Source organism: Hemitrygon akajei, chromosome 6 (assembly GCF_048418815.1).
Source record: "Hemitrygon akajei chromosome 6, sHemAka1.3, whole genome shotgun sequence".
In the NCBI taxonomy this organism is placed as follows: Eukaryota; Metazoa; Chordata; class Chondrichthyes; order Myliobatiformes; family Dasyatidae; genus Hemitrygon; species Hemitrygon akajei.
This window is the reverse complement of record NC_133129.1, coordinates 122,642,877-122,670,782: the sequence shown is the minus strand read 5'-3', so window position 1 is coordinate 122,670,782 and position 27,906 is coordinate 122,642,877. Positions and strand designations below refer to the sequence as shown.

The window sequence follows — 27,906 nt, the reverse complement described above, 5'->3', positions numbered from 1 at the left end:
CAATATTAAAGACAAAAAGCATATAATATCAAACTCAAATAGGTAATATATTATGCTGTTATATATACAATGGTCAGAGAGAAATTACAACTCCTCATAGCAATCATTAAAAAAAAGATTGGAAATTTTATTGATAGAGAAAGAAAAACCCCACTAACTAAACTAAAACAAAAAAGAGAGAAAGAAAAAAAAAGAAAAAGAAAGATTGGGCAGTCCAAATGGGGATAAACTTAAAAAAGAGAGAAAAAAAAACACATATCCTTCCAGTCATCTCCGAACCTTCATGGACAAGGATATTCTCCAAAGAGAATAAAGAAAAATAAATAAATAAATATAAATTAAATCATGTGAAAATATTGAATAAAGGGTCGCCAGACTTGTTCAAAATCAAGAGATGTATCAAATGTCCGGCTTCTAATTTTCTCCAAGCTTAAACATGACATGATGGAGGAGAGCTAATAGAAAACAGTGGGCTAGTTAGATTCTTTCCAGTGTAACAAAATAGCTCTCCTAGCCAGTAAAGTTGAAAAAGCTATCACATGTTGGGTGGAGGCAGACACTTTGCTTGCTTCCTCTGGGAAAATCCCAAAAATTGCTGTAAAGTGGATTAGGTTGAAAATCCATATCTATAACTTTAGATAATATTCCAAACACATCCCTCCAAAAATTATTTAAACTTACACATGACCAAAACATATGGGTTAGAGTAGCCACTTCTGCATTACATCTATCACAAATAGGGCATATATTAGGAAAAATATGCGCCAATTTATCTTTGGACATATGGGCCCTATGTACTATCTTAAACTGATTAAAATATGGCATGCGCAGATAGATGAATTATTAACTAAATAATAAATTTTACTCCATTGGTTATCTGAGAGTGAATGTTGAAGTTCTACTTACCAGGAGCGTTGGACCCTATCATTAGGCGATGTGTGAGCATTCATTAACTGTTTATAAATGATAGCTATTAATCGTTTTTGAAAAGGTTTAAACTGAAAAATAACATAAGCCAAATTTGAAGAGCAGATCAAGGGGTAATTTGGTAAAAAATCACATAAGAAATTCCTAACCTGTAAATACCTGAAAAAATGTGTATTGGAGATACCATACTTATCCATTAACTGGGAAAAAGACATTAAACAGTCTTGTAAAAACAAATCTAAAGAAGTTTTTATTCCCTTAATTTTCCATGTTAGAAAAGCCTTATCCAAAGTTGATGGTTTAAAAAAGAAATTAGAATAAATATTACTAGAAAGTAAAAAATCATTTAATTCAAAAAATCTACGAAATTGAAACCAAATTTTTAAAGTATGTTTAACAATAGGGTTAAGAGCTTGTTTACCTATTCTGGAGAACGAAAAAGAAAGAGGAGCTCCTAATAAAGAAGCTAACGAAAACCCCACTCTCAAGCCTATTTGCTAGAATCTTAGACAGGATTTTAAAATCTACATTCAGTAAAGAAATAGGTCTATAGGATACACATTCCAGTGGATCTTTCCCTTTTTTTGGAATCAATGAAATTAGTGCTTCATAAAAATTTTTAGGAAGGTTCCCAGAAGATGTAGAATCAGTGAACGTTTGATGAAGATGTGGTATAAGCGTTTCGTGAAAGGTCTTATAAAATTCTACCGTATAACCATCAGGTCCCGGAGCTTTACCTAATTGCATAGAGGATATAGCCTTGGCTATCTCCTCTTGTTTAATAGGTGCATCTAACATATCAACATCTTGAATTGAAACCTGAGGTATGTTTAACCTTTGCAAAAAATCTATTCATAGTGATATTACTATCACAGAATTCAGATTTATAAAGATTAGAATAAAAGTCCATAAATATCTTATTAATTTCAGAAGGATCTAAAGTTTCTGTTCTATCTGGTCGGCGAATTTTTTAAATCTGTCTTCTGACCATCCCAGCCTTTAACTGACCTGCTAAAAGTTTAGCAGATTTTTCCCCATGTATATAAAATAAACTTTTAGATTTAAAAATTTGCTGTTCAATGGGAAAGGTCAGAAGTAAATCATACTGTGATTGAAGTTCGACCCTTTCTTTATATAGGTCTTCAGTAGGTTTAACTGAATACGCTTTATCTATCTGTTTAATTTTATTAATAAGCACTGACAATTCCGCTTTAGTTTTCTTTCTCAAGGCTGCTGAATATGAGATTATCTGTCCCCTAAGAAAAGATTTCAAGGTGTCCCATATAACCAGATTTGACATTCCTCCAGTTGTATTAAATTCAAAAAATATAGAAATTTGCTCCTTAATAAAATTAACAAAAGCTGGATCCTGTAACAAAACGGGGTTCAATCTCCATTGTGAGATTTTCAAAAATCTATCCGGGAGCTTAAGGGTTAACTTTAAAGGCACGTAATCTGAAAGCGCAATGATGTCATACGCACATTCAACAACGGAGTTTAACAGACGTGTATCTAAAAAAAAAAGTAATCAATTCGGGAATAGTTGTGATGGACGTGTGAAAAAAAAGGAGAAATCTTTATCATTGGGGTGTTTATATCTCCAAATATCGACAAGGCCATATTCTAATAAAAAAGAGTTAATACAAGCTGCCGCTTTATTAGGAAGCGACGGATTGGTTGATGACCTGTCAATCGCCGGATTTAAGCAACAGTTAAAGTCACCACCCATGATCAGCTTATATTCACTGAGATTCAGTAACTCTGAAAAAAGTTTCTTAAAAAAATCAGAATTATCTACATTAGGTGCGCATACACACACCAGAGCTACCTTTTGCTCACATAATAAACCAGTAACAATTAAATATCTTCCAATCAAATCAGTAGTAGTATTAAGGTGTACAAAAGGGGTTTTGGGACTAAGAAATATAGAAACGTCTCTTGTTTTACTATCCCGACAGTGAGTGAAAAAGAGGCCCTTCCCAAAAGCGAAAAAATCTATCCCCATCCTGTTTTCGTATATGATTTTCTTGCGCAAAAATAATATCAGCATTAAGCATTTCTTAAAAATCTTTTTATGCTTAATGGGATGATTGACACCTTTCCAATTCCAAGATATTATATTAATTTTATTAACATCCATGTTTAAAATTGAGTTTAATACTATATAAAAGAAATGTTACGCAAGTACAGATTAAACCAAAAGGCGCGGGTACAACCAGAAGGACTGACTCATTTACGAAAGAGAAATCCATCAAAAGAACTGCCCAATCAAGAAAAAAACCTACTCTAATAGACCCCTCCCCCCCTCCCCCCACCCAGTAGATAGAAAGGAAGGAACCGATAGGCTGGTCCCATGCTAACTAATTACCTTTGACCCTGTTCTCCAACTTGCAGCTCCATATATTAAAAAAAAGCAAAAATCCCACGGAAAATAGCCTTAATAAAAGGCACAAACAGAATTCAACTACTATAATGTTGTGTCTAACATTAATGAAAACATAATCAACAATGGCCATCTTAGATTCAGCTGAAGTAGCTTAAACACATATTCAAAAGAAAGAATAAATCCGAGCAAATAATGTTACAAAGAATATTCTTTCTCTTGAAAAATAAAAATAAATGAATATATGTATATAACAGACCTAAAACTATAAGTATTGAAACAAATTTAAAAAAAGATTAATACACAACAGGTCCTACACGGACCACTAAAGTACAATACTATAAAGGTTCCCTACAAAATTCTGTGAGCTCTGTCGATCAAGGGGCTAGCTTCGAGGGTCCCATTGAAAAGTGAATACAGCATATCTGAAAAGAATTTTAACAGATCGCCAGCTTCAGTATTTTCAGGCAGTCCCAGAATACGCAGATTCCTCTAACGCCCTCGACTATCTAAATCAACCATTCTTTTCTTCATTTTAGATAGTTCCGAAGTAATTTCATTGATTTTCTTTTCCATTGAAGATATCTTCATTCCTTGATCTTTAATAGTTTGCTTGAATAAATCATGCTCGCTCTCGATTCGGGTTGTAGTCTGCTGAAGTGTTTGAAGTTGAGAATCCAAGTTTTTCAGCAAGTCTTGAATCGTAGAAATAGCTTTTTCGAGCTTCCCGTTTGAACCGGCAGCTTAGCAATTTTAACATTAAGCGATCCGAATTCCGACTTCATGTCTTGTATTTAAGAAAATATTCCTGCTAGTGTAACAGGTTCCTCCGTTTTCTTGGTTTGTTCGTTTGCTCCATTTCGGGGAATGTCTTGCCGCTTCTTAATTCAATACCACAACGACTTTTTTCGGCCATTGTAATTAAGTCGTAAAATCCTTCAGTAGGAATAATAAATCCTTCAGTAGAAGTAGCAAGTCATTAGAACTAAAAGGGATCTGTTAGTGGGATATCAAATATATTAAAAGAGAGAGAGCCGCTAGAAACGCAACCTGCTGCAAAGATGGAAAATCTAGAAATAAGTTACTGAAACTTGAAAACATTCTTTCTCCTTCCATGGAGGCTGTCTGACTTACAGAATGTTTCCAGTATTTTCAGTTTTATCATATTTCAGGACTAGCTGCTAAGCACACTGTCTGATTTCCCCCTGCCTCCATTCTTTAGCCTAGGGTCATTCAGGCCAATACAATGTCAAAGTATCACACTCAATTTGATATCTGCCTTCTGTTGGAATATTTTCTGTATCTGAGATAAGAAGCATGAAAACATTAGCAAACAAATCACAGCGCAAGCTGATTCTGATCAACTATATGCATTCATAATCCAAATGTTCATCCACTTACCGCATTGCCTCTTTATTCCTTTTTGCCCTTCCTTTGTTCCCATTGCCACAGTTATATGATAGAACAGTCAAGCCAACTATTCACACTCATGCAGCTACAGTGGTACAATTAATGGACTAATGTACATAAAGCCTAGATTATTGACCTCATGACAAAGTTAAATCCTACCTGAGCTTAAACCGTTTAAAAGAAATCTGAATGACCAAACTTATCAATGCACCTACAAAGAAGATGCAGAGAGTTGTAAACTTAGTCAGCTCTATCAAGGGCATTAGCCTCCACGACGATGTTCAGGACATCTTTAAGGAGCTATGCCTTAAAAAAAGACAGCATCCATCATTAAGGACCTCCATCAACCAGGTCATGCCTTGTTCTCATCAGGAAGGAGAAGCAGAAGCCTAAAGGTATACACTCAGCAATTCAGGAACAGATTTCTCCTCTCTTCCATCTAATTTCTAAATGGACATTGAACCCATGAACACCACCTCACCACTTTTTTAATTTCTATTTTTGTACTACTTATTTAACTATTTAATATTTATATACTTTAATTCACATTTTTAATTTATTGTCTTATATAGCTGCTGCAAAGACAATAGATTTCACGACACATGCTGGTGATATTAAATCGATTCTGACAAGTTATATCAGTAATGGTAACTATGAAGCTTCTGGATGGCCATTAAAATCCCATCTGCTTGACAGATGCCCCACAAGGGAAGAAATCTTCCATTTTGAATTGAGTTGGCCTATTTGTGACTACAGATCCACTAACAGGGTTGCATTTGAACTGCCCTCTGCAGTGATCAGCATGGCATTGAGCTGAGGGACAATTAGGGATAGCTAATAAATGCCAATCTTAGGATCGATGGCCACAGCCAATAAATAAAATGCCATCTGTACTAATCCCAAACATGCTGAAGGACAATCTTCAGCAGTTATAGAGAGAGCATCTGTAGAGTCAGAACTCATTTCAATATTGTTTGGCATTGCAATCGTCTAATCCATACACATTTCAAAGACAAAAACAGGGCAAGCACACTAACATTCTTGTAAAATGTTAACGACACACTATGAAACCTTTCCAGAAACAGTATATTTTCATTTGCGTGCCATGGAATTCTATGCTTTTAGAGGGATCCAAGTATTAAAAGAGAAAGGTCTTTGTGTTGTACATGAAACACTTAAGATTTCATTGTATTTTGTTCCCTGCAGCTTGTACCATTTATATTGGAAAGCATCCCAAATAAAACAGGATAAAAAGTCAGCATCTGTATAAGTGTGATAAGTCCCAAAGAATAGTTGTGCTCCAAAGCCAAATTAGTTCTTGCGCTCAATGAAAATGAAGTCTTGGGAACAGCCAAGTTGCCGCTGTTATTATTTAATTCTTCAATTCAGCATTTAGACTAATGGAGATCAAAGTTCAAAGTAAATTTTATTATCAAGGAACATATATGCCACCATATACAACCCTGAAATTAATTGTCTTATGTATTTCCATATGAATAAGCTGAGGATGTGTTCCCAGGATATCCTCAGAGTCCCTTGGTGGACAAATACCATAAGTTTATACATCTACTTTTTGCTCCCAGAAAACTGAAGCTGAGGCAAAACAGTAACTGTAAACATTAAATAGAAGTGAACAAGTCTCTAGGTTCTGGCTTTGTTATGAGTTGGACACTGCCTGAAACTAACCATTGTTAGTTGCATCTAATTATGATTATATAGACGTTGTGACAAGACGACAAGATTGCTGCAGTTTCTGAAGGAATGCAAATGGAATCACTTGATATTTCTACAACTTGGAATCCTGTGATGGAATGATCATCGTGGATGAAACTAAAGATGATTGCCTGGAATGCCATGGCCTCCAGCAAAGTCTAAGGTTAATAGCACTCTAACCATCATTTGACTTCTTTAATGCTAGGTGTGGCTCCAAATGGTGGTAATTTTTTTCCCATTTGCCCTCAGTCTTGCTAGGGCTTATTGGTGTCACATTTGATCAAGCACAGTCATTCTCATGCTACTTCTGGAATTCTGCAAGCAGACTGGAAAGGTTATGTATTTCGTGCCATCACATTCACTAACCTAGAGCTTTTCAGGACAAAAATGCTCCAAGCACTTTACAGGAGTAATCTGATACTGAACAACCTGGAGATTTTCAAACCAATGTGCACCTTGTGGCTTTTCAATTATCCATGCAAATGCCAGTTTAACTCTATAGTGGGCCAGCGTGGCTGATGGTATGATCTGTAGCACAGATGCTCAACATTACAATGGGCATTTTATCAGCATTTCAACATGAATCTAGAACACTCAACTATAAATGTCAACTATTCACATATGTCAATGTACTCCTTACCTAACAAGACCGTATTCCGCTACCATTTTATCTGGCCATAGACAACACCAACAGCTAGATAATAAAGTCTGGCTTTGCCCAATACCTCCAGATTTTTTTAAAAAAATAAGTAGACAACTGCACAGTACTTTTGAAAAGTATAAAATTTATTTACCTGTTCTCTGATGAGCTCCATGTTACAGTATTCACAGGTGATATTGGCCAATGGACAGCTTTGATCATGATCCTGAGTCAGGAAAAGAAGTCAGAATTAGAGAAAATCCAAAGTGCAACTTCATACACCAGAAGATGAGAAATTATCTACTTGCCCCATTAGATTACATTTAAACAAGCCAAGCTAATTTGAATGAGTAGTTTTCATCCAGAGAAATTCAATACAATAGAAATGCAAGGAGACATTTGAGCCAATGGACTCCTGTCCATGATGAGGTGAATTTTAATATTTTTACAAACTTCAAACTGAAAAAAATTAGATTCTTAAAAGGCTTGTATAAATCTCTCAATGACAAAAGTACACAAACCAGGCAGTTCAGAAACACAGTAAGGGAAAGTAAGTGTTTTCCTTTCACATAGGTGCAATACTTGAGGCAATAGTGAATTTCCTCATCCATGCTTACCTTGCCCAAGAATGGCTCCTGATATACAGAGAGCAATCCACCTTTTTCAAGAACTTACTACAGATCTTGATTGTTAGAGGAAACAAAGGCAGAAAGACAAAAGACTTCAACAGCATAGTCATACAGCATGGACACGGGCCCTGTGGCCCTACTGCGCCTTGCTTACCAAAATTCCCAACTAAGCTAGTCCCATTTGCCCCACTTTGGTCTGTAACCCTCAAAAAATATTCCCCATCTACATACCTACCCAAGTGCCTGTTAAATGTTGTTAATGTCATCATCATTATGTGCCGTGTCATATTGATGAGGTGATCATGGTCTTATCCATGACCATGATTGCTCTTACAAATTTTTTTCTACAGAAGCGGTTTGTCATTGCTGTCTTCTCAGGGCGGGGGGGGGGGGGGGCGCTAAGCAAGTGACCTGCAGCTAGCTGGTTTGGGAGGGGGTGATGGTGGAGGGAGCAGAGTAGGAACACCTTACGCCTCCTTTGGTAGGGACGCATCTCTACTCTGCCACCCATGTTAATAATGTTAATGGACCTGTCCCAATTACTTTCTCTGAAAGCTCATTCCAGATGATGACCACTCTCAGGGTGAAAAAGTTGTCCTTCAGATTCCTAGTAAGTCTCTCCCTCTCACCTTAAACTCTGCAGTTCCTGATTCACCAACCCTAGGAAAATAACTCTCCACATTCACCCCATCTATGCCCTCCATCATTTTATACACTCTATAAGATCACCTCTCAGCTTCCTACAACACAATGAAATAAAGTCCTAACCTGCTCAACCTCTCTCCATAACTCAATCCAGAGTCTCGTTAAAATTCTTAAACCTCCTCTGCAGTCTTTCCATTTTAATAGCAGCTTTCTTAAATTAGGGTGACCAAGGTTGGTTGGAAATCAGTGCCTTTCCAAAATTTAAAGAAAACCCACCCTTTTTGTACATTGCAGTCATCTTGGAGTTCAGTCACCCAAGAATGTGGACAGACATGCATCACTTGATAATCAAGTTTGGGGAGATCTTAGTTCCAGAAATGAGACAATGGTTTAACCGCTTCTCATTTTTCCCACAGATTAAATCCAGGAGAGCAGGAAGCTTACCAGAGGCAATGTGAATTTTGCAGCGATGTAAGATTAAAGGCAGTAGGGAAATGACACAGCCTTGCATGACCCAATGAGATTAGTTCTGTAGTGGATTTATTGATTAGGATCACAGTTTATAAGTGATCAAAAATGTTAATGAATTCCTCTGGAGAGTTCTCAGAAATTCATTGCAACAAAATTGATTCTTAGGAGCTAACCTCATAACAATGTCAATTCCAGTACAAGATTTGCACAGAAGTACACTGCCTCCTGCTGTACAAATCACAGATATACATCTAAAAACTACTAGTTTCCAGAAGCTCCAATGGATAGGACTGCAAGAGGTTGCAGACGATTGTAGACTTAGGCAGCTCCATCAGAGACACAACACTCGCCACCAATAAGGGCATTTTGAAGAGTCAGCGTCTCAAGAAGGCAGCATCTATCACCGAGAATCCTTGCCATCTGGGACACGGCCTCTTCTTGTTACTACCGTTGGGGAGGTGGTATAGGAGTCTGATAACCCATTCAATGATCTAGGAACAGTTCCTTCCCCTCTATCATCTGATTTCTGAACAATTCATTATTTCTTTGTTTTTACAATATTTTTGTAATTTATAGTAATATGTGTCTTTGCACTGTTACTGCAAAACAAATTTCATGTCAGTTCAGCAGTAATAAACCTAAATTTTGATTCTGTCTTGCAGGATAGCATTTCAATTTGAGGACCTACTTTAATTACTTTTTTTTGGATATTATACTGCAGTCAAACCACCTTCCATTCTCAACAATCTGCTAATCGGTCAGAAGAATATACAGAAAAATTGCCTTCTCAAATACAATTTTTGACATTATGTGCTGCACTTGGTTCTTGCTCAGCATCACTCCTCTATGGGGTTGATAGCCCATGAAAATCTTAGGATGAGACAAACATCCTCATCTATTCTTAGTCATAAACTTGGATCTGTGTGAGCATTTCATTTAGAAAGTACTGAAATCTGTGGAATTACGAATGGAGTGAAACAATTGAAGGGGAATGGTGAAGATGATAAAAAATTCTGATCTCTGTGTTTTCCCTTTTTTCATATCCTTGACTATTGTGCTGAAGGAAAAAAGTGTGATGCCAAACCAAAGAGAACGTACAAGCTTCCATGAATCCAAGTGTCCAAGTTAACCAGGATATAATGGCACATAACTGTGAAATACCTCACAGATTTCATAGAGAACCTTCAAATCTGTCATAACTTCACCATTTAAGGGATCTACTTTACAACTATCACATCACCGCAAGGGCCCTTCAATGTTTTTAGCCCTCTGCCTGTAAACCCACTCCTTGTGTCAAATGCAATATTGTTTTCCAAGGCTCAAGTCAAGGGAGCCTCATCACTCAGAGGTAGCACTCTTGTTTTCATCTAGCCCAATTTGCAAGCTGATATCCCCCCTCCAAAGACACAGACATAAACTGAGGGAGGGTTGTAATTCTGTAGAATATTCCTTGATATCTTGGCCAACATTTATTCTTCAACCAACATAATTAACAATGAAAACTCTTGTGCAAAAATCAGTTGATATATTTCAATAGTTACAAGAGCTCTTAACTAGTAGTTCAGTGACTGCAAAGCACCTCAGGACCTTGAGGATGAGAAAGAAGTCATGTATGTTTGTTTTGTTTGACAAATCTTATTGAATTTTTTGAAGAGGTTACGAGGAAAGTTGATGAGGGTAAAGCAGTGGATGTTGTCTATATGGACTTCAGTAAGGCCTTTGAAAAGGTTCCGCACGGAAGGTTAGTTAGGAAGGTTCAATTGTTAGGTATTAATATTGAAGTAGTAAAATGGATTCAACAGTGGCTAGATGGGACATGCCAGAGAGTAGTGGTGGATAACTGTTTGTCAGGTTGGAGGCCGGTGACTAGTGGTGTGCCTCAGGGATCTGTATTGGGTCCAATGTTGTTTGTCATATACATTAATGATCTGGATGATGGGATGGTAAATTGGATTAGTAAGTATGCAGATGATACTAAGATAGGTGGCGTTGTGGATAATGAAGTAGGCTTTCAAAGCTTGCAGAGAGATTTAGGCCAGTTAGAAGAGTGGGCTGAACAATGGCAGATGGAGTTTAATGCTGATAAGTGTGAGGTGCTACATTTTGGTAGGGATAATCCAAATAGGACATTCATGGTAAACGGTAGGGCATTGAAGAATGCAGTAGAACAGAGTGATCTAGGAATAATGGTGCATAGTTCCCTGAAGGTGGAATCTCATGTGGATAGGGTGGTGAAGAAAGCTTTTGGTATGCTGGTCTATATAAATCAGAGCATTGAGTACAGGAGTTGAGATGTAATATTAAAATTGTACAAGGCATTGGTGAGGCCAAATTTGGAATATTGTGTACAGTTCTGGTCACCGAATTATAGAAAAGATGTCAACAAAATAGAGAGAGTACAGGGAAGATTTACTAGAATGTTACCTGGGTTTCAGCACCTAAGTTACAGGGAAAAATTGAACAAATTAGGTCTTTATTCTTTGGAGCGTAGAAGGTTGAGGGGGCACTTGATAGAGGTAGTTAAAATTATGAGGGGGATAGATCAAGTTGACGCGGATAGGCTTTTTCCATTGAGAGTAGGGGAAATTCAAACAAGAGGACATGATTTGAGAGTTAGGGGGCAAAAGTTTAAGGGTAACACGAGGGGGAATTTCTTTACTCAGAGAGTGGTAGCTGCATGGAATGAGCTTCCAGTAGAAGTGGTAGAGGCAGATTCGGTATTGTCATTTAAAGTGAAATTGGATAGGTATATGGATAGGAAAGGAATGGAGGGTTATGGGCTGAGTACGGGCCAGTGGGACTAGGTGAGTGTAAGCGTTGGCACGGACTAGAAGGGCCGAGATGGCCTGTTTCCGTGCTATAATTGTTATATGGTTATATGTTTGCAAGCTGTGCTCTATTTCTCCAAAACTCAATGCTGTTAGTAGCAAAGGAGAGCTACAAGTCAATTTTAGTATCTTGCAGCACAGCCAAATATCAACATGCAACCGTCCTCCCTGGTCCTCTTTGCTGAACTCTGCAGGTCAAGCAGTTCCTTGAACAGTGCAATTAAATCTGCCTCAACTGCTAGCTCTGGCAGTGCATTCCAGACTCTAACCACTAGCTTTGTGTAAGGAAAGCAAGCTGCAGGAGAAACTCAGTGCTCAGGCATCAACAGTTGACATTTTGGGTCAAGAATGGACTGCAGTCCAGGTGAAAGGTTTTGACCCAAAATGTTGACTGTTCATTTCCTTCAACTGCTGAGATCTTCCAGCAGTTGTTCATTTTTGCTCCAGACTTCAGCATTTGGAGTCTCTTGTATCTCCTGATTTGTGCCAAAGGTTTTTATCAGGTCAGTTTTGGATCTTACCACCTTCAGTCTATGTCCCTGGTCCACATCAATCTATCAATATGAACAGTTTCCCTCCATCTCCTTTGTCCATGCAGATTGGCAAGTTGGTTTATTATTTTCACATGTACCAAGGTACAGTGAAAAACTTGTCTTGCATACTGTTAATACAGATCAATTTATTACAGTGCACCAAGGTAGTACAAGGTAAAACAATATCCAAGTGAAGACTAAAGTATTACAGTACAGAGAAACTACAATGCAGATAGAAATCAAGGTGCAAGGTTACAATAAGATAGACTGTGAGGACAAGAGATTATCATTCTGGAAAATAGCTTTATAACAACAGAATAGCTGTCCTTGAGCGTGGTAGTATATGCTTTCTTCTATATACTTCTCAGCTCCTCTTACAACCACATGGTACCAAGGAAAGCAACACAGGTTCTCCAATCTATATAGATAACTGAAGGCTCTCATCTTTGCAGTGACTTGCATGAAACCTGCCTGAAACCATAACAGCTTTCCTAAGGTATTCTGGTTTGCAAAGGGTGCCTGCCTTCCTTGCTCCCCAGATCCCATCAGCCAAGTGGCATAGGTACTCTAAAAGGAAGCACTGAAAGAGGAAGAGATCTAGACACTTACAAACCGGGAATCAACACCAAATGCTTTAAGAATGTCACAGAACAAGAAATGCAGTGCAGAGGATACACAAGAATGCACGCCCCAGGATATACAGAATGCTTTGAGAAAGCCTGCCTTTTTCTCCAGATAGGGCATCAATATGGCACAATTCTCGCAAGCTACAGGTCTCTTGGGACAGTCTGAATCCACATGCTGCTGCAGCTCCTTTCGCCACAGCACAGACTCACATTGCGGACAGTCGACAAAGGCGTATTCACACAGCTCCTGGTGATCCTGTAACACACAGCACAAAGTCAGTGGTAAATCCCATGGGCATAGGAGCAGAACCAAACTACAGTTAAACATTTCCACATGTTCATTCAACACTTTCCAAATCAATACACCTCAACTAGATCTCCATTTCCCATGACACCTACAACCCACCTAGCTCTCTCCTTTTAATTTGACTCGCCATCTCATATCCCCAATTCCATCTCTGCTAACCCTAAGGTCGGGTCATTTGTGTAGTTAGGGAGCTTTTAGTAGTAATCAACACAATGTGTAAAGATCACACTAGTATTAACTTTTTTTATGCTTCAATTGTTTGCTGGGATCATAGTGAACAGTAGAGTGACCACATCTGCATATCCCCTGACTATGCTTTGAACCTCCATAGACTAACTCTACAGATTCAATTTACAGGCCTAGATAGAATACTCTGGAAAAAAATCATTCCCTTCCCCTATTCTCCTACTAATAAATTAAGATCTATATCCTATTGATCCTTCAGCTAATGGGGGAAAAATCTTCCTTTTTATTCTATACACCCTTTCAATCTTCCAGAATTATCTGTTACAAATCCCACGGTCCATTTTTTAAATCATATGTAAATATTCTCGTCAATTCACTTCACATTTAAATTAATTCATGACTCCATAAAAAAGGGACATCATACCAGGCCCTTCCTGCCAAAAAATGCATTACAGCAACACAAATGCATTACACTTTCCTTCCTGACACTGAACCAAACTCTGGATCCTGTGCATGTTTTAAAAAAAAAATGATCAGTCAGTTAAAGTAGGAATCTGCCAACATCCTCACTGAAGGGTACAACACACTTTCCTTTTCGCCTTCTCCAAAACTGAATCAAATTGGTCAGATACAACATTACCTTAATTTGTTGCTGACTACTTCAGGATTCAAAGTGATAAATGGTCTTCAGAACTTTCACAAGTAAGTTTCTCATCGTTGACTGACTGGTCTGTAATTGCCCAGTCTATCACTTCCCATTTTACACCAGCAGTACATCACCCCTCTAACTCAATGACAGGAGCTAGAGAACAATACTTTAGCATTTCATCTTCAATTTTATATATCCCATCTAATACCTCACACTCAATAATAATATCCCTCTTGTGAGGATAAATGCAAAGAATTTACTAACTACCTGAATTTTCCATCTCAATACTTCTGTTACAAACTACAATATTATTTACCTATTAAAAACACCTTTTTACATTCCTTAATTTAACTTGTCAATACTTTCTCTCTATGCCCACCTCAAGGTCACCCCTGCTGATCACAAGAAAGCTTACTACAGTTGTTTGAGAGGAATCTGGAGGATGAGAAGGCAGCATGAAATTTGGGAAGGTTTTCCTTTTACTTTGTGGAAACCTAATGCTCCAAACGTGCATTTGTTACTTCCCTGGATAACTCTTTGACATGGATTTATCTTCAAGCAGCCTTTGTGGTTTGGGAAATACTGACAACTAGTCTTTCTTTCCCTTTCCCATTACACAGAATCTAAGTGAATTATAATCACATTATTCTACACCAATCAAAAACAAATAATAGCAGTCCACCAGGACTCTGAATCCGGAAGCCTGCACCACCATTCAACATAATCATGGTTGATCTAAGGTGGCCTCAACCTTTTCTGTGCCACTCCTCTCAGAAACGCTCAATTCCTCAATCTGTTAAATATTTATTTATCACAATCTTAAATACAGTGGATTCTGGTTAATTGGGCCATCGGTTAACAGAGGCAGCCGCTTACTTGGGCCATCGGTTAATAGGGGCAGCTGCTTACTTGGGCCAACTCTTGAACAAAAACTAATCAAGAAAATAGCGGAGATTCTTTGTTTCTTTGTCACACTATACTACTTAATTGGGACAGAAGACTGTTGCTGAATAGTTTCTAACTAGTGTCAGTCACATTCACTTGTGTGGCCATTAGACATTACACTGTGCTTGGAACAAACTTTTCTTTAAATAGCATCAGTTGTATGTGTTTGTTTTCAAAGAGCAACAATTTTTGTCTCCGATAGTTGGTGGTAAATAAGCAATAAAATAATTCAAAACTGTTTTGTTCACTGCGATTTCAAACATTCAGGTTTGGCGATGCTAGAAACAGCTGGGAGTGAAAATGAACCGATTTCACTACTTCAATAAGTTAGGAACTATGAAGAATTTGAAGGTATTGACAATCATCTTGAATGTTACAACGAAAATGAAGTTTTGGAGAATGCAATACTTGAAAGCATTGTATGAAGGCAATTCATTATCTGCACTAGATGCCTGTACTGATTTTGGTTATTTTTAGTCAAAAGAATCCAGCAGTGTGCACTGGATGAATTCCTCCCTCAATAACTATTAGGAACTAATACGCAGTTTTATAGTCCTACAGTAGTATTGGGAGTGTTCCAATTTGGTCTGTATTTCATTTAAATACATAATTTGTTACTCAGTTAAAAGGTAGTTTGTCTTTTTTTTTTAAATACCTTTAGCTCATTGGGCCAAAATGTACTGGTCCCAGTGTACCAGAATCAACCGCACATCTCATGATCTGGCTTTCAACCACCCTCAAAGGTAGGGAACTCCAGTGATTCTTTACACTCTTGAATTTGCACTAACTTGCTAAAGATATTTCTTCTAAATATTTTAATTTCTTTTTACTGTCTCTATTCCACATAACACCAGAGTATTGGAAAGACACAAGTTATAACTATCAGATTGTTTTTGCAATTCTCAAAAAAAAAACTGCCTACATATTTGCTCCTCGGTCTCCCTTTGAATATTGCCGGGGGGGGGGGGGGGGGAGTGAATAACCAAGTGATTGCCCTTTTAATGATCTTTGATTCAATCTTCAATGTGCAGTTTCCTTAACTGATTTTGGCTTTTTTTTTGCAATACTGAACAAAATCCACGTGGACAAGAACATCAAACTACCCTTCCTACTCTCCTATGACCGTGTTCGCTAACTTATATTTCAACCTATCCTTTTATGCTATCAACCTCATTGACCTTATTCATTAGACTTCTTCAATTCAAGCATGACATTAAATACAGTCAAACTCCTTTCTGTGTAGCCCATCTCCCCCTTTGCCTTCAAGAATTAAATATTTTTTATTTCCTGCTTTACTTCACTCTTCTTTTGAACACACTTTCAGATTCTCTCCCTACATGAAGCAAGAATCCCTCAGTTCCAAGAATCTCAAGTCTTGTCAGCTCCAGGTTTCCAGCCTAGCATTTTCCTATATAATTCTGCGAAAGGTACATTCACCACTATCTAGTAATCAGGCTCTTGGTGTTATTCTTTGGTGTGACATTGGAATGCTGGCAAGTCCAATATTTATTAGATTTCCTCCCCTAAAAGACATTAATAATATAGATTTGCTTTTTAATGGTCATTATTACCAAGACTACAACTCTTAAGCCAAGTTATTCAATCGACTGAATGCAGCGGTGTTAAGCAACCTCATCTCTAGATTGTTCTGGGTTACTAGTTACCATGATTTAATGCCTGTGCTATCACCAACCTAGAGAGCACACTTCTTGAAGATGTACTTATTAGTTACGTTCCTTGCTCCCAAAAATCTGCTTGCAGGTCCTTTTCCTCTATCCACTGTATTTTCACTATTATTCATGGCCTTGTGCTGTTCACCCTCTGGCTGCTCAGATTCATCCTGACACTCTCAACAGGGAAGCAATGTCAATTGAATCCCAGCTGCAAATATCATCTCTCTACATCCTTATTCCTGCTTCCACTTAACAATTACATTTTTACAGGCCTCCCTCCTTCTCAGAATACCTATTGTCATGGAATTTGATTTGCCAATGATCCCCAATGGAACTGTGTCTCACCAGAACTGAGTATTAGTTAAAAGGGAAGGTCTAATTTGGGAATTACTGTACTATCTGCCCATTGTCCATTTCCTGCTTCCTTGCCTTCTCTTCAGTTGAATGCAATGCTGTCCACAAAGCTGTGGTGTAGATACACCACAATCATTGCTGTGCAAGAATTGGGAAAAAAAAATCCAAATTCGATTTACTTTCCTTGATAATGATTGATTCTTGCAAAAATGGTTGTCCATGCCTTGAAAAACAACCTGGAGTTGGAGGTTACCTGTCAGCCTCAACTTACAAGATTGCAAGGTAAATGATTAAAAACACTTGTCCCTGATACAGACTAAAGTGAACCCCAGCAACAGGTAATCAAACATCATCTTCCTTTCTTCACTTTTTCCAATAATGGCTGAGTTTCTACAATGAGGCATCAACTCAGGGTCACACTGTCCATCACTGCTTCGTCTCACCCACTTTCCAACCACAATTTTACATCTTACCTTCCCACCCATTTTTTGGTGTCACCATAGATTTGGTCTGCCCAAATTATTAGAAGATACTGTAAACAGTTGTAGCCCCAGCACTGATATCTGGGGCACTCCACTGGTCACTGGTTTCCCTCCTGAACATTACCCCCTTTATCCCCCACCTACAGCTTCCTGCATGACAGCCACTCTTCTATCAATGCCAATATATTACCGAAACAGTAGTGACCCTTAACTTATGACCTAACTCTTGTAAGGTATCTTGCAGAGCCTTCTGTACTGTTCAGATACTCAACAATTAGAGCTTTGAACAATACAGCTCACACAGTGCCTTCAGCCACAATGTGCTGAACTAATTAAGCTAATGATACCCAATCCCTTCTGCTTGCACATGGTCCTTTTCCCTCCATTCTCTGCATATTCATATGCCTAAGGGCTTCATAGATGCCTCTATTTTATCTGTCTCCACTAATACCCTTGGCAGCACATTCCAGGTACCGTGTAAAAAAAACTTCCCTGCACACCCATTTGGAAGGGTTGCCAGTACTGCATTGGGGGGGGGGGGGGGGGTGGTGTTTAAATTAGAGTTGCAAGGGGATAGGAACCAAACCGGCAGAACAGATAGTGGAGAGGGTTGTGGAGACATTTGGACATTTATTGTTAAGATCTTAGACAAAGTCAGGAATCAAGAGGCTAAGCATGGTGGGACTAATGTTCTGAGCTATGTACATTCCAATCCAGGTAGTATTGTAGGAGAGGTAGGTGAGCTCAGGACATGGATCAACATGTGGAATTATAGTACTGTAGCCATCAATGAGACTTGGTTGCAGGAGGGATATGACAGGCAGTTCAGTATTCTAGGGTTCGATTGTTTTAGATGTGATAGAGTGGGAGGGATGACATTACTAGTCAGGGAAAAGGTCACGGTTGGAGAACACCTCTAACGAGGCTTTATGGATGGAACTGAGAAGTAATAAAGGTTAATTAGACCACATTAATTGGTCTATATTGTTGACCACCCAAATGTCCACAGAATTTAGAGGAATAACTTTGTAGAGATTGCAGGCTGCTGCAGATTTAAGAGGAAGAGGTGTTTGCTGCCTTGAGGCAAATCAGGGAGGACAAATACCCAGGGCCTGAGAACATATTCCCTCATATTGGGAGGCATATGCAGAAACTGCTGGGGTCCCAGCAGAGATATCTAAATCTTCCTTAGCGACAGGTGATGTACCAGAGGACTGGAGGATACAGTAGCTAATGTTGTTCCACTGTTTACGAAAGGCTCTAAGAATAAACCAGGAAATTATAGGCAGGTGAGCCTGACATCAGTAGTGGGAAAGTTATTGGAAGGTATTCTAGGGGACCAGATATATGAATATTTGGAGAGACAGGGATTGATCAGAAATAGTCAGCATGGCTTTGTGGGTGGTAGGTCATGTCTAACCAATCAAGGATGTTACCAGAAAAATTGATCAAAGCAAAGCAGTGGATGTTGTCTACATGGATTTCAGCAAGGCATTTGACAAGGTCCCACAAGTGAGGGTGGCCAAGAAGGTTCAGTCGTTTGGTGATCAAGATGAGGTAGTAAATTGGATTAGACATTAGCTTCACGGGAGAAGCTGAAGAGTGGTAGTACATTGTTGCCTTTCTGACTGGAGGTCTGTGACTAGTGGAGTGCCGCAGTGATCAGTGCTGGATCCGTTGCTGTTATCTCAACCAACACTTTGGTTGATAATGTGGTAAACTAGATCAGCAAATTTGTGGATAACACCATGCTTGGGGTGTAGTTAATAGTGAGGAAGGCTGTCATGGTTGCAACGGGATCTGGACCAGCTGGAAAATGGGCTGAAAAATGTTAGATGGAATTTAACGCAGACAAATGTGAGGTGTTGCATTTTGGGAGAACCAGGGTAGGTCTTACACAGTGAATGGCAGGGCACTGAGGAGTGTGGTAGAACAATGGGATCTGGGAATACAAGTCCATAATTCATTGAATAGATCATAAAGAAAGATTTTGGCACATTGTACTTGATAGATTAAAGCACTGAGTGCAGGAGTTGGAATATTACGTTGAAGTTGTACAAAATGCTGGTGAGGCCTAATTTGGAGTATTGTGCACAGTTTTGGTCACCTACCTGTAGGAAAGAGGTAAATAAGATAGAAATGAGTACAGGGGAAATTTACAAGGATGCTGTCAGGACTGGAAAACCTGACTTATAAGGAAAGACTGAATAGGTTAGAACTTTATTCCCCAGAGCATAGAAGATTGAAAGGAGATTTGACAGTGATATACAAAATTATGAGGGGTTTAGATAGGGTAAATGCAAATAGGCTTTTTGCACTGCTGGATGAGACTACAATGAGAGGTAATGGGTTAAGGGTGAAAGGTGAATTGCTTAAGGGGAAATTTCACTCAGAGAGTGGCGAAAGCTTGGAATGAGTTGCAAGCACAAGTGGTGGATGTAGGGTTGACTTCAACACTTAAGAGAAGTTTGGATAGGTACATTGATGTGAGGGGTATAGAGGGCTATGGTCCAGGTTCCGGTCGATGGGGCTAGGCAGCTTGAATGGTTTGGCATGAACTAGATGGACTGAAGGATCTGTTTCTGTACTGTAGATTTTTATGACTATCTCCTTTGACTTTACTTCTCTCACCTTAAAAAAAACAACTTATAAACTTCCTCAGAAAACTCAAGTTTTCCCGACATGATTTTACCTTCATGGAGCCATGCTTTTTCTACATGACTCGGTAACGATTTTCTAAATAGATGGCTACTTATTCATCAATAATCGATTCCCAACACTTGATTTTTGAATTAAATGGATATAGTTTAACTCCCTTTTTGTATAGAATGTTCACTGGCAATTTTTCAACCCAAGTTCTTTCTCCAAAATCCAGACATTTTTAGAAGATTACAACCAAAGCTGCCAGTTTCCAATTCCTCATTACTACTTCCTCAGCTTCATTCTTGTTAAGTCTATGCTCACTTGAGCCTTGCTCCTCTGTTCATTAACTTAAGGAAACATTCATACTTTAAAAAAAATAATTCTTACTAACTGCTTCATTGTTTACTTTCTAATTTTTTGGTTATTTGCATCTATCAATAACTTTCGCCTCCGTTATGTCTTAACCTAATATTTAACCCCTCTCTTGCAAACATTCCTCCTGACTGGGATGTGTCTGTTGAATGTCATGAATTAGCTCTTTAAATGCCTACCACTGTTTGTTTACCATACTTGATAACCTAATAATTTTACTCCTCAGTGAACTTTACCCTCATTCTATTGCAATAAGTTGTTTCTGACTCCAGTTTCTACCTGCAAAACTTATTAAAAATTCTTTTATGCCATAATTACCACTTCCCATGGGCTTTTTAAAACTGATCTCACATATTACCCATGGCCAGATATAAGATAAATTACTTGTTCCAATTAGTTCCAAAACATTTTTTCAGACTCTATCCCTAGTGCACGTATATTCACATTTTTCAAGATGATTAACCCAATCATCATGAAAGTTAAAGTCTCGCTTAATTCTTACACAGCTCTTTTTACACTCACCCTTTAGGTCTCACTTTATTACTTATATGTCTACTGCTAGGCATCCGTGTGCAAAACCTACCAATGACTTCTTAGCCTTGCTGCTTAACATTTGCTGAGACTACAATCTCTTACAACTGTTTCTATTTCACCTCTGCTACCTTGCCACCTTTTCCTTCCTGTCTGTCCCCGCTAAAAAGTCAAATATTCCTAAATAATAAATTCTCAGCTTTGATCCCCTTACAAACATGATGCAATAACACTGAATTCTGGTTCAGTAAGGACACATGATGCCATGTTTTTCTATCTTCTTCTAAACTGGTTCCAACAATCCAGGAATTCCAGTCTATCCATTCTGTACTAGCTGATCTAGTCTTCTGATCCTAGACATAACAGCATGTGACACTGGAACTGTAGGCCCTCCATTGACCAGGATCAACCATGAATGTCGTGTCCTAGCTGTCACGAAAGCCAGGGCAGTACAATACAGAGAGCAAGCTGCTGCCCTTGCGGTTGGTGAATCCAAAGGAACGGCAGAGACCAATGCAGTTTGGCAGTAGCGCCATTGCAAGTGTCGCCAGTCAGCATCGAAATCAATGTAGTTTCTGCCTTAGATACTCAGCTCCAGATTTTTCTTTGGGGTCTACTCCCAAAGCCTTCCTGTGAGTGAGTATAGCTGCAAAGCAATGAAGGTTTGAGATCGGTTTTCCTTCTAGATGAGCTGCCAACCACGGTTGACAAGCCCCATCTGCCCAAAGTAACTGGCTTTAAGACAGCAGTGAGCTGCTTTTACCCCTTCTCCCATCCCTAGAAACAGTTCCACCAGGCTTAATAGCTAAGCCACATGTGAAGGTCAGTAACTGGACTTAGTTGTCAGAGGCTATTTCTGACACACCATTGGGAGCATTTAATAGGCAGTGGAAGCTTATCCCCAGGTTATGTCAACATTAAGGAACTACCATTGTGATTATTACCTTTATAAGATGAACAAAGGTCAGCAATATGATGGTAATCAAGTGTTGATAACCCAAGGACTGAATACTACAACTACAGAATGTTAAGCAACAAAGCTCATGCTCCCCTATCATACTATTTCAATGCACTGTTCAATAATCAAATACATTTTGAAAACCAGAGCAAAAAAATCAAGGTATCAAAATTCATGATCAGTGAATAAAAAAAAACAATTCCTTGAACCAACCTCCAAATGTCGCAGTTCCATTTTCTGGTAACAACCCTTGTTAGGACATTTGACTGTCAGAGAAAGAATTTCTCGTTTTGCAAAATTATCTGGGAAAAGTTGGGCTTCCAACAACATCTCATTGTCCACTGGACATTTGTGTCCAGCATCCCTGTGAGAGGTTTCAAATAAAGAATAGTTAGAATCCACATTTCACCCCATTCCCAATCACTTCCCACACCCCAGTTTCTCCTGTTCATTTCCCATATCCTAGCTTTTTTCCTCTTTACCTGTGTAAAATAAACCTAGGAATCTTTGTGAGAGTTTTACTTCAGGTGAACTTGGGATGGCAACAGGAGATCCATTTTGACTTCCTTTCCATAATCCATAAATAATGTTTGCGAGACTTTATGTTTAGCTTTTTTATGCCCACAAATTTAACTCTCCTTCTATTATCTATTATTTTCCCCTATAATACATTGTCTATTTCCAATTTTACTTGCATTTCTTGCAAGGTGGAAATACCAAGAATATTTACTCCAGTTTAGTGGGAGTGATAATAAAAGGATAACTGCTTCTGCAAGTTCCAACCCATTACTTTGACAGAAATTTTGAAACCGTTACAGGTTTTAAATGAATGAAATCAGGGTATAAAAATAATATTTGAAAACCACTCATTGCAATATCTAGGTGTCTCAAAGCACATAATTGATTTGTGAAGTTGTGAATACAGCAAATGGGCAGCCAACGTATGCCATAGCAAAATCCTATAAATGCCAGAAATATTTACTGTGCTGTTGATTAAGGGAGAAATATTGGCCAGGTCAATAGAGTAATTCTTCTCCACAGTGCTACAGAAGCTTTTACATCTACCTTATAAAGGTACCGTAGTTAACACCTGTTTTGCAAAGTCATCAGTGACAGTACAATACTTATTATACTAGTGTAACCTCCAAGAGACAAAACTAGCTCCAACACACTTGACAAAGCTCACAACTGGCACTGTCTGCAGTGGAAACAAGTGGTGCTTAACCCAGAGTGAAGACAGCTAGGACTCCATAACAAGGAAATGTTACAACAGTAATGTCGGGATGTTATTGCTTTGCAGCTGTAGAATATTAGGTGCACACTATTATTTAAGCATTGACAGAGCTCCATAACAAATTTGAAATGTTAAATGTAAATATTACATTCTTCCCAGGTTAAGAGTCACTCGTTAATCCGATTGAAGGAACATGAGCACTGAGCATGCAATAGCTCCCTCAAGTGCCTTTTTTGAGTGAAATCTTTCCAGGCATCCACCTACGTCGAAAGCAGAGGGAAATTTTATCTGAGTTCTCAATCTAATGGTGCCCACAAGAAATTTACTAAAGAGGAGTTAGTGAATTATGACCAGGCAGAGGTATCCATAAGCATTTACAAATATCCCAGTCTTTACCATTTGGGTGCATTCAAGATACGTTATTTCCTCAAGCCGAGGTGAGACTTTGTTCCACAGCCAAACCAATGTCTCCCATGAATCAAAGCAATGTTGACTGGAAAATGAACTCAGTGAACAGGGCACACACTAGCAACAAAACTTTTTACCAACAGGTTATACTGGAAATAGCAGATTGCCAATAAGCTTGGGAAAGTGTCAGCCTCTGTTCTTATTACAGTTTCTATTCATTCTCTCTTCATCAGGTTGAGCTAAATTCTATGCAAACATTTTGCTAATATAGATTTGAACCCAGATCTCCTTTTTCTCTCTCTCCCTCTTGCCCTCTCACAAAGGCACTTGAATTCTACACCCAGAGCACTGCCAGCTTCTGCTCTTGGCTCAGTTCATCCACTGCTGAAACTAGATCTTTACATCCTTATCACTGAACTCACAACATCTACAACCCTGCACCATCCCAAATTCACCCACAGACCTTTCACAACATAAAATTAAATCTCTTACCCTTGTGATTAAAAATCCCTCTTGGACTCACTCCACTTCTGTCAGCTTTGACAGTTCATCAATCCTCCAAAAACTATTTTGTTCTGATTCTAGCTTCTGATAGTTCTCCCATTCCTTTTGGTCTGCCAATCCAAACAGAGTCCTACATTTTGGGCTTCTCTCATCAACATCTGTGCCCTGACATCACATTACTTAGATTAATTACGATGTTAACTAGCTCACTTATTATTTCCTCCTTCTTCAGCAATGATATTTTTTTTCTGATAAAGGCTGAACTGATTTGGGATGCTTTCCAGTGTTGAAAGTGCTACACAAGTTTTTGCACGTATTATACCACAGAATAAAAACTATTCATAATTTTTAAGTTAAACAATGTCACAGAAAATTTTACTAAATTGTAAATCTTTACATACTTTGGCTATGATTCAATCAAACACTCTCTTAAGTGATTCCTTTTTTTGTATTAAACAATAATTCAACAGTTCATAACATTTTAAAACATATTTAATGTCTTCACCATGGCTTTTTATTAATGAACTAAATTTTGTAAACCAGTATTAATTGGATATTACTGCATCTATCTAGGCTTTTGGTCCATTAATGAGTTGGAATATCACCTTAAAAATGGTCCATAAAGCTAAGTAAAAACTAAGAATTTTAAATAACTGCTGTCAAGTAACAGAAGCATATGGGGAATATTAATCTTCAGTAAAGGAACCAAACTTTCTGCAGATCAAATTCCCTCTGTTCCTTAAAGGTTGAAGAACAAACAAGGGAAGTTAAACATTTGTGAGCTGCAATAACAGGTGAATACCAATTTAAAGGTACAATTAGGAACAGACAGGTCAACACATAAGTATTGAAAAAGATTGTTAATAGCACTGGATAGTTTGAAAACAGATCATTATCAAGTCAATACAAGAACATTGGACTCACAGTTATAACACTTTTGTATATAATAACTTAAAATTTTAAGCTTTCAAGATGTGTTCTTTTAAGTGTACTTTTAATTATTCAACTTCAAAGAGAAGTCATTTTTAAGCAGATAAATTATAACATACCCCTTATAATCACTTCCATCTCATGTAGGTGTTTGAAAACTCCTAAATTCCCAATCTACTGTACCCTCATGTACGTGACTGCCACTTGCTAAAAAGACTTTGCCCACTCTCCCTCTGATGAAGTGATCTTTGTTTTCAGTTCCTCGTCTTTTATCCATCATTTTTCAGTCTCTGGTACTCAATCTCTGGTGATTGTGAATACGAGTAAATTAAGTGATGCAACACTGAAGGAAGTTTAGCTTAGAAAATCAATGCTCCAAACAATAAATGCTCTAAATACTACTCTATACAAATAGATTAAATGGGAGAAGTTTCCTCCAAATCAATAGATGGAGCAAACTCCATAAGGACTCGGGAAGACCGAACTGAACAAGCAGTACTTGTGTAAACAAGGACTAGTCCAGGCGATATTTATTTTTGTATTTTCAGAACAAATTTGTACTTCTCAGTGGAAGTTGCCTATCTCCAACATAGCAACTATTTTACAAAAGCAGTCCATTATTTATGATTAAAGGCAGCAGGTTGTAATCAAAAACTAAAAGGAATCCCACTGAAGTCATACAATAGACTTGAAATCAGTAAGTCAAGTCTCTCTGTAATGACAAACTGTAGTTCAATCAATTTTGGAGCAATTTAATCCACTAGAAATTATCTAAATTAGAACCAGAAAAACAAAAGCAGGCAAGTCACAACCCTTCATGCTTGCTCCACCATTTAGTAGATCATGGCTGATCTTTACGTCTGGGTGGATGGAGAGGTTTCTCACTGTCTACCCCATCTGGGCTCCTCAATTTTGAATACCTTCATAAAGTATGTACTGCCTGGGGGGGTGGAAATGCAGCCCATCCAGTCTCTCCTCGTAATTGAAATATTCCATCCTGGTGAATCACCACTGCACCCTCTGCAATACAATGACATTCCTTCTATATAATATAGCAATGAGAATTATAGACAGTATTCCACCTGAGACCTAACTAATGTCATAAATAATTGTACCACATAATGCTCATTTGTATATTCAATGCTATGGCTAGTGAAATTAAATAGACCACATGCCTTCTTAACTGGCTTATTGATCCGTGCTTTTCTTTGGACACATATACCCTAGTCCCTCTGTGACTCAGCTCTTCTCAGGCTCCCAGGTTTGACTGTCTATTCCCAGCCTTTTCAGTCACCTCAGAATTACCCGTCTTGAAACACACTGAGCATCTGAGCTGCTTCAGTCCTCTGGGTACAGAATTCCAAAGGCTTACTATCTATTGTGTGAAGACATTTCTTCTCATTCCTACACTGAATGGCCAAGTTTTTATTCTGAGATGATGATCCCTGGTTGTAAACACCTCTGCCAGGGAAAGTGTAATCCCTACATCTAGCTTGCCCTACGACAAAAGAATTCTGCAGGTTTCAATTAAATCAACTTTTATTCTTCCAAACTCCAGAGTGCATAGTTCCAGTCTTCTTAATCTCACCTGATAGAACATTTCCCTCATTTCGGATACAGATATGATAAACCTTCGTCCATTTGCTCTAACAAAAGTACATCCTTCTTTACAGAGTGAGACAAGACTTGTACTAGATATTCTGCACATGCTTCCATTAGAGCTCCATTCGACAGAAGTAACAATTTTCATTGCAAAAAGATTTGTGTACTAGGATAGAGTCCAACATACTATGCTTTCTTAATTGCTTAGTCTATCCGCAAGTGATTTGTACATAAGGACGCTTAGGTTTCTCTGAACAGCCATACTTTTCAATCTATCATTTAATACTCTGCTTTTCTGTTTTCTTCCATCAATTTATGATCTCACATTTCCAACAGCTTTCTTGGTGAACTGTTATGGATTGAATGTGTTTTTCTGAATATGAACTTCCACAAAGTAGCTCTTTACAGCAGTCTCAATATCAGGGAGACCTAACCAACTGGCTGGATAAGATCCTTCTCAGGAAAGCTTGGATCTAACTCAGAAGGACTGGAGGCACAACAGGGAGCCCAACATGGTAGGTTTCTTTCTGACAGAACATCCAATTTTGTTGTTAATAGTGATCTGATAAATTTTCTACATTTTTACTGATAGCCAGTTTTTCCTTACAAAAATAATTACTTAAATTGTCATGATGCAAATTCAATTTTCATTCTCTGGGCTACTGGCCCTGTAACATCACCACCATCCTTCCATTCATACCTAATAACAATTGTTTCTCATGAGCATTTAATCAGTGAACCATTAGATCAGCAACTTGCATCACTCCTTCTAGATAACAAAGGCTCCATAGATAACAAAGCCATTCAATACCATTTTTAATCGGTATATCAAAGCAGTTTATCCCAAACATGGGACCAAGTACAAAGTAAAAGTTTAAACACTAACCTAATAGATTTCACAATGCAGACGCGGCAGAACCTGTGACCACAAGGCGTTTGGACAGCCTCCCTTAATGCCATTAAACAGATTGGACACTCATATTTATTTTCCAATGGTGGATCAAACTCTACATCGTAACCTTGCATCTCTTCAAACACAGTATGGGAGTACTGTCCATGATTGCTGCAATTATCCCTCATGCTGTTGCTCACAGAGCAGCATGAGCTCTGGAACATGGGATCACGATTGCTGTCACAGTCCACCATTCTTCTGATAATGCCAAATGTGTCTCGGGTTGGCTTCAGTGTGCAAAGTGGTTCATCATCCTGTAACAGAAAATCCAAAATAACCAAACTTTGACAATGGCCATAAAAGGTTATCAAAAGTTTTGCGGCATTTGACTGCCAAGAACTGCATAAATAAGCATAACTGATAATTACTAA

General features: G+C 38.3%; 2 protein-coding genes across 4 annotated transcripts in view; one reads left to right on the top strand and one right to left on the bottom strand.

Annotated features, from left to right (window-relative positions):
• The window catches only part of arhgap1 (Rho GTPase activating protein 1), a 518,954-nt gene that overhangs the window by 407,501 nt on the left and 83,547 nt on the right, over window positions 1-27,906 (top strand). The gene's annotated exons all lie outside the window — the stretch shown is intronic.
• Window positions 1-27,906, bottom strand: part of traf6 (TNF receptor-associated factor 6) — a 43,579-nt gene that overhangs the window by 9,491 nt on the left and 6,182 nt on the right. For both annotated transcript variants that reach the window (XM_073049165.1, XM_073049166.1), the window contains 4 exons: window positions 27,470-27,789; window positions 22,119-22,269; window positions 12,903-13,061; window positions 7,228-7,299 (listed from right to left, as the gene is read on the bottom strand). In XM_073049165.1, coding sequence (XP_072905266.1) covers window positions 7,228-7,299; window positions 12,903-13,061; window positions 22,119-22,269; window positions 27,470-27,729 — 642 coding nt within the window. In that variant the 5' untranslated portion in view covers window positions 27,730-27,789. The remainder of the gene's footprint in view (window positions 1-7,227; window positions 7,300-12,902; window positions 13,062-22,118; window positions 22,270-27,469; window positions 27,790-27,906) is intronic.